The sequence below is a fragment of the Dipodomys ordii genome, unplaced genomic scaffold, assembly GCF_000151885.1.
Source record: "Dipodomys ordii isolate 6190 unplaced genomic scaffold, Dord_2.0 Scaffold99, whole genome shotgun sequence".
NCBI lineage: Eukaryota > Metazoa > Chordata > Mammalia > Rodentia > Heteromyidae > Dipodomys > Dipodomys ordii.
The window spans coordinates 7,559,789-7,572,509 of NW_012267315.1; the positions used below are offsets into that span (position 1 = coordinate 7,559,789).

At 40.7% G+C, this 12,721-nt stretch overlaps 1 protein-coding gene across 1 annotated transcript in view; it reads right to left on the reverse strand.

The window, feature by feature from the left end:
• Positions 1–1,661: 1,661 nt before the first annotated feature.
• The window catches only part of Sec23b (Sec23 homolog B (S. cerevisiae)), a 41,056-nt gene continuing 29,996 nt past the window's right edge, over positions 1,662–12,721 (reverse strand). Inside the window, 6 exon segments of the mRNA XM_013027113.1 lie at positions 1,662–2,144; positions 2,742–2,807; positions 3,436–3,591; positions 7,337–7,423; positions 8,921–9,082; positions 12,039–12,116. Of these exon segments, the coding sequence (XP_012882567.1) occupies positions 2,055–2,144; positions 2,742–2,807; positions 3,436–3,591; positions 7,337–7,423; positions 8,921–9,082; positions 12,039–12,116 (639 nt within the window). The 3' untranslated portion in view covers positions 1,662–2,054.

The window sequence follows — 12,721 nt, forward strand, 5'->3', positions numbered from 1 at the left end:
CAGTGGTAGAGGCTTGCCTTGCATGCATGAGGCCCTGGGTTCAATTCCTCAGCACCACATAAGCAAAAAGAAAAAAGCCGGAAGTGGCATTGTGGCTCAAGTGGCACCCAGGCCCAGAGTTCAGGCCCCACGACCGGACCAAAAAAAAAAAAACTTCTCTCAAACATCAACCAAAAACTAAGAAAATCTTGGAGGAAAGCCCCACAAAACAAGAAAATCCAAATCCAAATAGGAAGGAAGCCAACTTGTGAAATGATGACATGTAAGAAAAGTGACTCTGATCTTGTCAAGTGACATAGAAACTTACTAAACAAAAAAGAAAGAAAAAACATAATACTCAATACACATATGAACAATATTTACATCATTAAACTGTATATATGCTCTTTATTAGTTTCCACAATAAACTTAAGAAACAAAAAAATAGAATTATTGTTATAGACCAGAATATACATTTTATCACTTAATAATATAAAAATAAAGGCATAGCTGATCCAAACTGGAGTGTGGAAGGAAGGTCTTAATATCTACATCCATTGAAAATAGGAATTGAAAGATAATTGGCTAAAATTCAACAAAAACATGTAAGGTTGAACAGTTAACCTCTGAAGAGCAGATATAAGTTTAGGGAGTGAGGAAAAAGCATTTATTAATTATAAGCTCTTTAGGGTACAATGTTTATTTTGTTTTTAAACAAACACATATAAAATCAAAAGTAATATATGTGTTTGTGTACATATATCAGAGTAGTATGTATAGATATGTGTGTGTGTCTGTGTGTGCGTGTACATTACATTGACTGGAAAAATAGTACCTGTACAAGTTCTTTCACTTGATGCCCAGGATAAGTGTGCCACACTCTGGTGGAGCCACTTATGCACATCAGCCTTTTTGCTATGTGTGTATGCCAGTAACCAGGGCTAGAACACAGGGTCTGGGCACTGTCCCTGAGCTTTTTTGATTAAAGCCAGCAGTCTACCACTTGACCCACAGCTCCACTTCCAGTATTTTAAATAATTTATTGGTGATAACAGTCTCACAGACTTTCCTGTCCGTACTGGCTTTGAACTACAATCCGCAAATCTTCCTGAGTAGATAGGATTATAGGCATGAGCCACTGGCATCAGGCCACCAGCCCTTCTTGGTGTCTACCTGGGCAGGACTGCTGACATGAGAGTTACATGTGAGGCAGCACAGTGCCCCATCCATGCTCTATCAGAACAGTCCTACATATTCCATATTTTTCCTTGACCCCTTAACATTTAGATATAAACAAGGATTAAGTTCAGTAAACACTTTTTTGTTTTGCACAAAGAAGAACGTTCATATTTTATTTTCTAAACAATATTGATTTAAATATAGAATATGGGCTGTGATTACTGCTGTGTTTTTAGTTAGCAGTTTGAATTTGAGATACTGAGGCAGAGACACCCTGTTGGATCTGAAGGAGACTAAGGCTTAGTGGTTGAGGAAGGCTGGCTTCAGGCCTGGATGAAAGGCACTAGGATGCTTATGTTCAGTTACCTGCTTCTTTTCTCATGAATGGCTGTGTATAACACACTAGTGACAAACAGAACCACAGGATCTCCTGCTATAATACTCATCCTGATTGCTGTTTTTCAGAGAGCTATTTTGAGAGAGTCACATCACACACAGAGACCTCAGGAGGTAAAATTTGTTTTAGCATTATTTTAGCCAGTGCTTTCTTTCCTCAACGATTTATTTCCTGCATGATCATCAATGTTTTCATTTCAACAAGCTGACAAAATCCATTACCTCTGATTTTATACAGACTCTAAAGTTAGGCTACAAAAAGCAAGTAAACAACTACAAGTACCAAAAGATTTACGACCTTACAATTTCATGGGCAGGAAGTGGGACATAGAAAAGGATTACAAATAAATTATAATCTTCAGACTTACAAACAAAACCTCCTTTGGTTATTTATTAAAATCTGTCAGAAGTTAAAGGAATGCAATTAAGCCTTTATAAATAACTGGGACATGATCTGCTCACAACTGTGTTTTCTCCAATATCCTGGTCACATCCTCAGTTTAAGAGGCAGTGGAGACAGCCAGCTTCTTCAAATGATCCATGAACACCTGCAGGCTGACGTCATCAGTTAGGATAGGTGCTCCAGTTTCCTGAAATTTTCAACAATAAAGTCTTACTGGCAGAGACTTTATGTTTGAGTTTTTGTTGAAAGGAGTAACACTGATCAAAATATATTGTATTCATAAAACATAAAAATAAAAAATTCATGTGCTTTTGAGTACCTTTCTGCCTCAGAACATTCTTGTCACCTGTGCTCCCCACCACCTCAACCTCTGCCAAGCAAACTACTATCAACTTTCCTCAGCAAACCCTTTCCTGATCCACATAAACAAGGCCATCCCTGCCCACTGAAAACATGGTTTTGAGAATATGCCTTTCTATTTTAACCCTTCCATGGTGCTGAGGACTCCCTTGGAGGCGAGCTCCACATCAGCAGGGAGTTGAAGCAGTGCTAGTCCCTGATCTGACCCTGGCAGGTTATGCTGTATGCTATAAAAGGGAATCTACACAGGCAGCACCCCAACTCTCACTGTGACTATGCCATTCAAAGTTTTCCCATCCTAGTGGAATATTCAAATCTAAGTTAACCTGTCTTTAGCCCAAAGAGTCCCATTTTATAGGAATTTAAAACAAGTTTTTAAAATAAATAGCCTAGTACCTTCACCAAATATCTATCAATTTCTTACCTGTCCCCAAGCATACAGATTATTGTGTGTCTGAGATGGGTTCACTTTGGACAAAAGGAATCGAGCCTTTAAAAAAACAAAAGTTAGAGATTAAAAGTGCCATTGCTATAATAGAAAAAAGAAAGACAAACTTTCATACCATTTCTTTATGAGAAATCTCATTTCTAAATGAGAAATCATTATTATATAGGAACCTATTTCTTTAGCTTAAACCCACGGGCTGAAACACTGTTAATCCTAGACCTTGATGTCAGCATCTTCATGTACAAAGAAGTCAGCTGGCAATGTAACTCAGTGGTAGAGAGCTTGCCTAGCAAATCCCATGTTCAGTTCCCAGAATGGCAAGACAAAGAAGTCATACTTGGAAGATCACCTATATGTCAATTTCTGCCACCACATAAAAAGAATGGTTTGGGGGCTGGGAAGGTGGCTCAGTGGTAGAGCGCTTGCCTTGCATGCAAGAGGCCCTGGGTTCGATTCCCCAGCACCACATAAACAAAAACAAAAAAGCCGGAAGTGGTGCTGTGGCTCAAGTGGTAGAGCGCTAGCCTTGAGCTGAAGAGTGAGGGACAGCACCCAGACCCACACAGTTCAGGCCCCACAACTGGACCCCCCCGCCAAAAAAAAGAATAGTTTGGATTTATAGCCATAAAAATAGATCTTGAAATATTTGGCTGAAACTCAGCTCACCCACCTGACTGCCACCATGCTCTGTGTTGATGTAACGCGGCATGGGGAAGCGTGCCTGTAGAATTTCTTGAGCATCATCTAGTGGTGCCTGCAGTAGGTGCTTGAAGTTTTCATACTCAGGCATGTCCTGATATCCAGCTTTCTGCCACTGAGCTATAGTCTACACCAAAACAAACACAACTGCTGTTGAAAGACTAAAGGCCCCTTCATCAATGCTTCTGACATTCTTCTACCATCACCACACCACCATCTAGAACTGGTTTCCAATGAGAAACTTTTATGTCACAAAAGAGAAATTTCAGTCAGATACTAGCAGCTCCCACCCATAATCCTAACTACTTAGAAGGCTCAGAACTGAGGATCACAGTTCAAAGCTGTCCCAGGCAGGAAAATCCATGAAACTTCATCTCCATTTAATCACCAAAAGCTAGAAATGGAATTGTGGCTCAAGTGGTAGAACACCAGCCTTGAGCAAAGAAGCTCAGGGACAGCGCCTAGGGCCTGAGTTCAAGCTCCACACTCACAACCCCACACCCACACCCACCCACCCACACACACACATGAAAGAGGAGTTGGGGATTTTCAAGAGAAGTAAAGCAGGACTGCCCAGTAGTAGGCAAAAAGAATACATCCAAGGGGGACAGTTACACAATTCTCCCAGAGCTTCAGTCATGACTGAATAACTACACAAAACAACTAGCTAGCAAAGCCTGTGAGCTGGGTAAACCAAGCCATCCTTCAATTTTTTTTTTTTTTTTGTCAGCCGTGGGGCTTGAACTCTGGGCCTGAGCACTGTCCCTCAGCTCATCAGCTCAAGGCTAGCACTCTACCACTTGAGCCACAGGGCCACTCACTCTCATGGAGATTACTGCCCATGCTGGCTTTGATCTGTCATCCTCAGATCTCAGCCTCCTGAGTAGCTAGGATTACAGGTGTGAGCCACCATCGCCCAGCCTTCAATTTCCTTTCTACTGTTATGGCTCAGACTAGTGTCTTATTTCACACCTAGAAGGAAAACCATCTGCAGGCTGTCCATTCTCTTTTCACATCCCCTCCTCCAATCATGCCCTGAGTTGGGACACTCTTGGCAGTGAAGGTAATGCTATAATAAAATCTGTCAAGGAGCTGGGAATGAGGCTTAGTGGTAGAATGCTTGCCTAGCAAGCATGAAGCCCTGGGTTTGATTCCTCAGTACAACATAAAGAGAAAAAGCTGGGAGTGGTGCTATAGCTCAAGTGGTAGAGTGCTAGCCTTGAGCAAAAGAAGCTCAGGGACACACTCCCTGAGTTCAAGCCCCAGAAATGACAAAAAAGAAAATAAAAGAAAGAAAGAAAGAAAGAAAAGAAAACAGAAAAAGTGTCAACTAGGCAATGAGAATACAACATAATAAATGAAATAAAATGAAAAATAGGGGTATTGTGTGTCCCCAATGGGGCAAAATACGTTCATTCTTTCTTCTAATATTTCTTGGCAAATGGTTAGAGAAATTTAACTTTTACCATGAGAAATCACAAAATGTAAGTAAACTGAAATGTTTTCTCATGCCATTTAGCGGTTACTAAAAAAGAAAATAATGATTTGCCGGGCGCTGGTGGCTCACGCCTGTAATCCTAGCTACTCAGGAGGCTGAGATCTGAGGATCGCGGTTCAAAGCCAGCCCGGGCAGGAAAGACCGTGAGACTCCTATCTCCAATAAACCATCAGAAAACCAGAAGTGGCACTGTAGCTCAAGTGGTAGAGCGCTCGCCTTGAGTTGAAGAGCTGAGGGACAGCGCCTAGGCCCAGAGTTCAAGTCCCACAACCGACAAAAAAAAGAAAAAGAAAAAAAGAGAAAGTAAGTCCTGCGTGACAGTTGTGTAGCAGGTCTAAAAAAAAAAAAAAAAAAAAACCCATATTGGAAGTCTGGGACATTAGTGACATCTAAAAAAAGGAAGGGACTTCATTCAGAATGAGGAGCTGGAATTTCTTAGTAAATAAAAAAACAAAAAACTTCTCTCAAGGGCTAGGAAGGTGGCTCAGTGGTAGAGCGCTTGCCTTGCATGCATGAGGCCCTGGGTTCAATTCCTCAGCACCACATAAGCAAAAAGAAAAAAGCCGGAAGTGGCATTGTGGCTCAAGTGGTAGAGTGCTAACCTTGAGCTGAAGAACTGAGGGTCAGCGCCCAGGCTCAGAGTTCAGGCCCCACGACCGGACCCAAAAAAAAAAAAATTTTTTCCCCAAAACTGATGCAAGTAATCAGAGAAGCCACTTCCTTTTTGAGGGCATATAGTCCATTTCTTTGAGAAATGGACTTTTCCTTGAAAAACATCCACAACCAACCCAGAGATCCACAGTTTCATGTAATGTTCACTATGCCAGGTTATGTCATCAAAGAAAAACTGCAGCCCAAACTTAACTTATATAACTCTGAAAGGAGAGTATTTATTTTCCTTCTTTTGACTGTAATTCTCTATTACAGCAGTTCATTTTCTTTATTTTTCCACACAAAAAGTGTACTGAAAAAAAGCATACTGAGAAAGAATAAACTGGTGTTGCCTATTTTTTTTTTTTTCGGTCGTGGGACTTGAACTCTGGGCCTGGGCACTGTCCCTCAGCTCTTCAGCTCAAGGCAAGTGCTCTACCACTTGAGCCACAGCGCCACTTCCGGTTTTCTGGTGGTTTATTGGAGATAGGAGTCTCATGGTCTCTCCTGCCCGGGCTGGCTTTGAACCGTGATCCTCAGATCTCAGCCTCCTGAGTAGCTAGGATTACAGGCATGAGCCACCAGCACCCGGCGTGTTGCCTATTTTTTAAATAAATAGCATTGATTAAAAATAAAAATCACCTGACTATATTTGTTCCCCCTTCCTCCCTACCTGCACCTTCCCTCTATCCCTGTCCCAAAAGACCAACAACAACAACAAAAATCACCTGAGATTTGTTTACAGCAAAGTCTGTTAAATTTCTATAATATACAATATACAAATATAGGGGTCTAAAAGCTTTTACTGAACAGAAAAAAGCCACTATATTCATTTTATTTTTTAATTTTATTTTTTAATTATCTTTAAGTAGTTGTACAAAGGGGTTTCAATTCAACATGTCAGTTTGTGAGCAATGTCGCCCCCTTTCATCATTCTCTCCCTGTTATACTTGTTTTAGTAAACTGGGTTTCCTCAGTCCTAGTTCTTGTTTCAAATGTCATCTAAAAACCTACATTGCCAGGTACTGGTGGTTCACACCTGTAATCCTCACTTCTCAGAAGGCGGAGATTTGCCAGGGGCTGGTGGTTCATGCCTGTAATCCTAGCTATTCAGGAGGCTAAGATCTGAGGATCACAGTTCAAAGCCTGCCTGGGCAGGAAAGTCTGTGAGACTCATCTCCAAATCTCCAGTAAACGGCCAGAAAACTGGAAGTGGCACTGTGGCTCAAGTGGTAGAGTGTTAGCCTTGAGCTGAGGAGCTGAGGGACAGTGCCCAGAGTTCAAGCCCCATGACTGACCAAAAAAAAAAGAAGGCTGAAATCTGAGGATCACAGTCCCAAGCCAGCTCAGGCAGGAATGTCTGTAAAACTCTTATCTTCAATTAATCACCAAAAAACCTAAGTTGAGCTGTGCCTCAAGAAGTAGAGTGCCTGGCTGGGAAGTTGGCTCGAGTGGTAGAGTGCTAACCTTGAGCTGAAGAACTGAGGGTCAGCGCCCAGGCTCAGAGTTCAGGCCCCACCACCACCAACAACAACAACAAAAAAGAAGTAGAGTGCCTAGGCTTGCACAAAAAATCCTCAGGAACAGTACCTAGATCCTAAGTTCAGGCTCCAGGACAGGTACAAAAACACAAAAATAAACAATCAAACAAAAAAAAAACAAATTATTAAATAACAAGAAAACCAAAACAGTAATTAGAAAATAACTAATAATACCATCTTACCTCACCAAGATAGATGACAATTTGGAAGAAAGTATCCATCAGCAAAATTCTGTCAGCCAGAATGCTGCTGCTGTCCAGGAGCACAGGCTAAAGGAAAAGGAAGAGCTATGTTGGTTTTTCCTCTCCCCACATGGCAACCACTCCAGTCTCACACCCAATCCCACACCCAATGATGTTCACAAATGTTCTCTTCACAAATGTTTCTGGCATAGGACTCCATCATCACACATTCCCACTCTTTGCTCCCCAGCTCCGTGGTTCTAAATCTCTTCTGTACAGGAGAAACAGGCTCAAAATAATCCCTCACCAATTGCAAAGAGGAAGTAAGTAACTTGTGATCTAGGAACCAGAAGTAAGTGGAACATTCTGTTTTATGCTAGAAATCCATTGAATCAAGACTATCTTTAATTGTTTGGATTATTTCTATATGATTCTTTATTATTTATTTATTCATTCATTTGTTTGTTTATTCTTGTGCCAGTACTGGGGATTAAACTCAGGGCTTCACTTTCTCACTTGGCTTTTTCACTCAAGGCTTGTACTTACTCTACTACTTGAGCTAGAGCTCTAGGTCTGGTTTTTCACTGGTTAATTGAAGATAAGAGTGTCATAGATTTGTCTGCCTATGCAGGCTTGAAACTTTCTGACTCCTTAGTAGCTAAGATTATAGAAGTGAGTCACCCACACCAATAGTTCTTTATTTGTGCTTCTAAAAAGCATAATTTAGAAAAGATTTTCTTTCCTTCTCACACTAGTTTAACCATCATAATTGGCTTTATTTGCAAACCAGGCAACATTCTACTCCATAAAACAGAATAAGCATTCCTTTCAATAAGTTTCTATTTTGTTTTCATGTAATGTCGATATAAGGACATATATTACATAAATTAAGTGACTATATTTAGATTAGTTATTTACTTTGTGTGAAGAAATAGAAAATAGACTACTGTAATAAAGAATTACATAGTGACCTAAATAGTCAATAGGATATATCTATATGTAGACTTATAGTAGTCCATTTCCTACCTCTTTGCACAAAGCTTTTTCTTTAAATACTATAGTAGACATGGAATTATTGCTTAGGTAATATAAGCTCAAAAAAAAGCAAAGTACTCTAATATTTAAAAGTTTTTTTTACATTTATTACTTTCTCAAAGAATACCTTTCTATGTCCTTTGACCTTTCCCTATAATTTTTAATACTCAGAAACAATGTTAAATTACATATAATTCTCAAAGACTTTTCTCTTTTAAACAGTTTTGCCTTAGAAGTATATTTGTAAGAAAAACATACATACTAGATGATTGTAATTATTAGAAAAGCATACACATATTGCCATATGCCGGTGGCTCACACCTGTAATCCTAGCTATTTAGGCAGCTGAGATCTGAGGCTCTCAGTTGGAAGCCAACCAGGCAGAAAAGTCCATGAGACACTTATCTCCAAACAGATACCAAGAAGCCATAAGTGGAACTGTGGCTCAAGTGGCACATCATTAGCCTTGAACAAAAAAAGCTTAGGAACAGCACCCAAGCCCTGAACTGCCACCAAAAAAAAAAAAAAAACAGATATACACAGACTTACCTCTGGGGGTCCATGGAAGGAGTAGGAGTAAAGAATGGGCTGGATCATGATGAGAGACTGTGTAAGGTCCTGACGGGCAAAGTGGTGTCGATAATAGGAAGACTCATCAGGACTGTTGTTAAAGACTTGAAGAAATGGAGACCTTCTAAGATGGAACATGAACTGCATTGACAGAAAAGGACAAATGCATATAGTTGTATCATTAGATCCCCAAAACAGTATAGAGCCCAGATAGAGGAAAAGAAGCCTCTGGCCTCACAAAGACAGAAAGCAGAAGCTGGCACAGGAACTGGTAGAAGAAGGAAATGGAGAATTGTTAATTCAATAAGTGCAGAAATTCAGTATAGCAAGATGAAATTTCTGCACACACAAGATGAAATTTCTGCCGCACAACAACATAAATGTACTTAATATTATACAATTATACACCTAAAAGAGTAAAGGTAGTGAATTCTGTGTTGTGCTTTTTACCACTTTAAAATTTTTATAGAACTTAAAAACAACAAATAAAGAACTTCACAGCCGGGCTCTGGTGGCTCACACCTGTAATCGTAGCTACTCAGGAGGCTGAGATCTGAGAATCATGATTCAAAGACAGCCCAGGCAGGAAAGTCTGTGTGATTCAAATCTCCAATTAATCACAGAAAAAGTAGTGCTGTAGCTCAAGTGGTAGAGTGGTAGCCTTGAGCAAAAGGAGCTTACGGACAGCTCCCAGGCCCAGAGTTCAAGGCCCAGTACTGGCCAAAAAAAAAATGGCGGGGGGAATCCTCTTTAAAATATGAAGTTTAGGGCTGGGAAGGTGACTCAGTGGTAGAGCGCTTGCCTTGCATGCTCGAGGCCCTGGGTTCGATTCCTCAGCACCACATAAGCAAAAAGAAAAAAAGCCGGAAGTGGCACTGTGGCTCAAGTGGTAGAGTGTTAGCCTTGAGCTGAAGAGTTGAGGGACAGTGCCCAGGCCCAGAGTTCAGGCCCCACGACTGGACCCAAAAAAAAAAACAAAACAATAAAATATCAAGTTTATAGATATGGTAAAGCTCTCATATGAAAGGAGAAAAGCAAAGAAACATTTATTTCCAGAATCCCTGGACGGGGCTATAGAAAAAGAACATCTATTCTCAAAGGAATTAAATCCATAGAGAAAAGAAGTACACTTAGGGCTTTGAGTTATAAGCCACAGTATAAAAAAATGCACTATTGGGGTAGGAAGAGAAACCAACAGGAGATTTCCCAAGGTCTGAGGATATACCTGAAAGGCCAGAGGACTGAGGCAAAAGACTCGGACACAGGCTGGTAGGTTGGAGTGAGGTAAGAATAGGGAATAGAACAATAGATTACACTAGAAAGATATGTTCATTACCCTACAGATTACAAAAGGTGGGGTAGACTTTTAGCTGACTCTAAGGAATGAGAAATGAACTGCCTTGAGAATTATAAGCATCCTAAAACTCAACTATTAAGTCATATGTTCCTAAATAATCAGGGTTGATATTCAACACATTCTATATACAATGCACAGTGTGACAAGAATTAGATAATCTGTCCAATAAGCCCATGTAAAAGGTTCTTTTCTCGGTTTATAGATGAGGAAGCTGAAGTACAAAGATGTAAGAAACTTGTCCAAAGTCACCCTACTTTTGAGTTGTAGAGATGGACACTAATCCAGGACTTCTATAGCTACAGAGACTAGGCTTTTGACCTCTATCCTAGAATGCCTTGTCAGAAAAAAATCTTAGACTCCATCTCATCTGGTGACTTCCCAACTGTGCTCCTTAGGCTTGGCCAATCCTGGGTCCTTCTAGGAATGGGGACTCTGGTGGAACTCAATGGGTGAGTGTTATGTGGGCATTACCAGAGCAGCACCAAGTTTGTCTGCTTTGCACACTGTCTTTTGAGGGACGGTCCTTTGGAATAAAGAATTTAGGGCTGGAGGCTGGTGGCTCATGCCTGTAATCCTTGCTATTAGGAAGCTGAGATCTGAGGATCATGGTTCAAAGCCAGCCCAGGCAGGAAAGTCTGTGAGACTCTTATCTCCAATAAACTACTGGAATACCAGAAGTGGCGCTGTGGCTCAAGTGGTAGAGCACTTGCCTTGAGCTGAAGAGCTGAGGACAACCCAGGCCTGGAGTTCAAGCCCCATGATGGGAAAAAGAAAAAGAAAAAAGAAAGAAATTTGGAAGTGAGAGCAATCTGGATGCGACATCTGTCACCCACTGATCACCAAGATTGATTTGGCTAATCTGGCTGAATAGGCGGATGTCTTCTTCCTCCTTGCTCACTGATCCATGTGCAGCCCTCCTGAAACTGTGTACTTGGTGGAAGAGAACAACTTTCCCCAATATTGAAGGATTGGTCTTTAAAGGTATATGAGTAGCTGTGTTCCCCTGCTAGAACCTCCAAACAAGCTTAAAGAATGTTATGGCTGGGTGGGAAGGTGGCTCAGTGGTAGAGCGCTTGCCTTGCATGCCTGAGGCCCTGGGTTTGATTCCCCAGCACCACATAAGCAAAAAGAAAAAAAGCCAGAAGTGGCACTGTGGCTCAAGTGGTAGAGCGCTAGCCTTGAGCTGAAGAGCTGAGGGACAGCACCCAGGCCCAGAGTTCAGGCCCCAGGACCAGACCCCCCCCACCAAAAAAAAAGAATATTATGGCTTTACAGAGAGTGCACACTGCTTGATTATTTTTTGTCAGTCTTGGGGCTTGAACTCTAGGTTTGGGCACTATCCCTACACTCTTCAGCTCAAGGCTAATGCTCTACCATTTGAGCCACAGAGCCATTTCCATTTTTCTGGTGGTTAATTGGAGATGAGTCTCATGGACTTTCCTGCCTGGGCTGGCTTTGAATTGTGATTTTCAGATCTCAGCCTCCTGAGTAGCTAGGATTACAGGCGCGTGCCACCAACACCCAGCAGTGCTAGATATGTAATACTTGACTAAACTCATAAAATCCTCCTAACCACCCACATTTCCTCATTAACAGATGAGGATATACGATCAGAAAATAAACTTTATCAACGATAGCCTGTATCTCAAAGCATAAAAAGTCTCCACCGTATTCCAAAAATAAAATTTATTTCTATCACAATTTATTCTATATTTATTTTTTAAAACATGTATTCCTTACCTGAGGGTATAGAGAAAAGGAATCCGATAACCTAAAAGATGTAGGGTCATCTTTGTTATACTGCCCAAACTTCTGACACTGTTAAAAATATAAAGAAAAAAGAAAAGAAAGAAAATTTAAGTTAGTGTCACCTGGATTAAGAGCTATATTGTAATCTTACTGCTTCTTCCTATGAGTTTGAGAATAACATTCTCAGACAGCAAAGACATACAAATCACCAGGAGTTCCTGTTAAAATACAAGACTAGGAGCGTGGCTCTGTGGCAGAGCATGTATTTAGTATGTATGGTCAAGGCCTTAACTTCAATCTCTAGTATTAAAAAAAAAGCAGACCTAGGAAGCTGGAAATTAATATTATTAATAAATAATAATAATAAAGGAAAATGTGCTTTCATCCACTCCCAAGGTTTTCTTCACCCATTTTCTGCCTCCTTCATCAGTCTTAAGAGTTACCCATACTTTAAATAAGAGTCAATACTAAAGCTGGATACCAGTGGCTCAGGTCTAAAATTTTAGCAACTCAGAAAGTTGAGATCTGCTCCCCCACAGTATAACCCCTGCTTTCACTATATTTGATGTCAGTATAACTTGTGGAGGAGAGGGGGAAAAAACAGTTGTTTAAGGATACAGGTGGACCTGATGCAACAACGAGAAGTATAAGTTGTCATGTCCAAAACGAGCTTT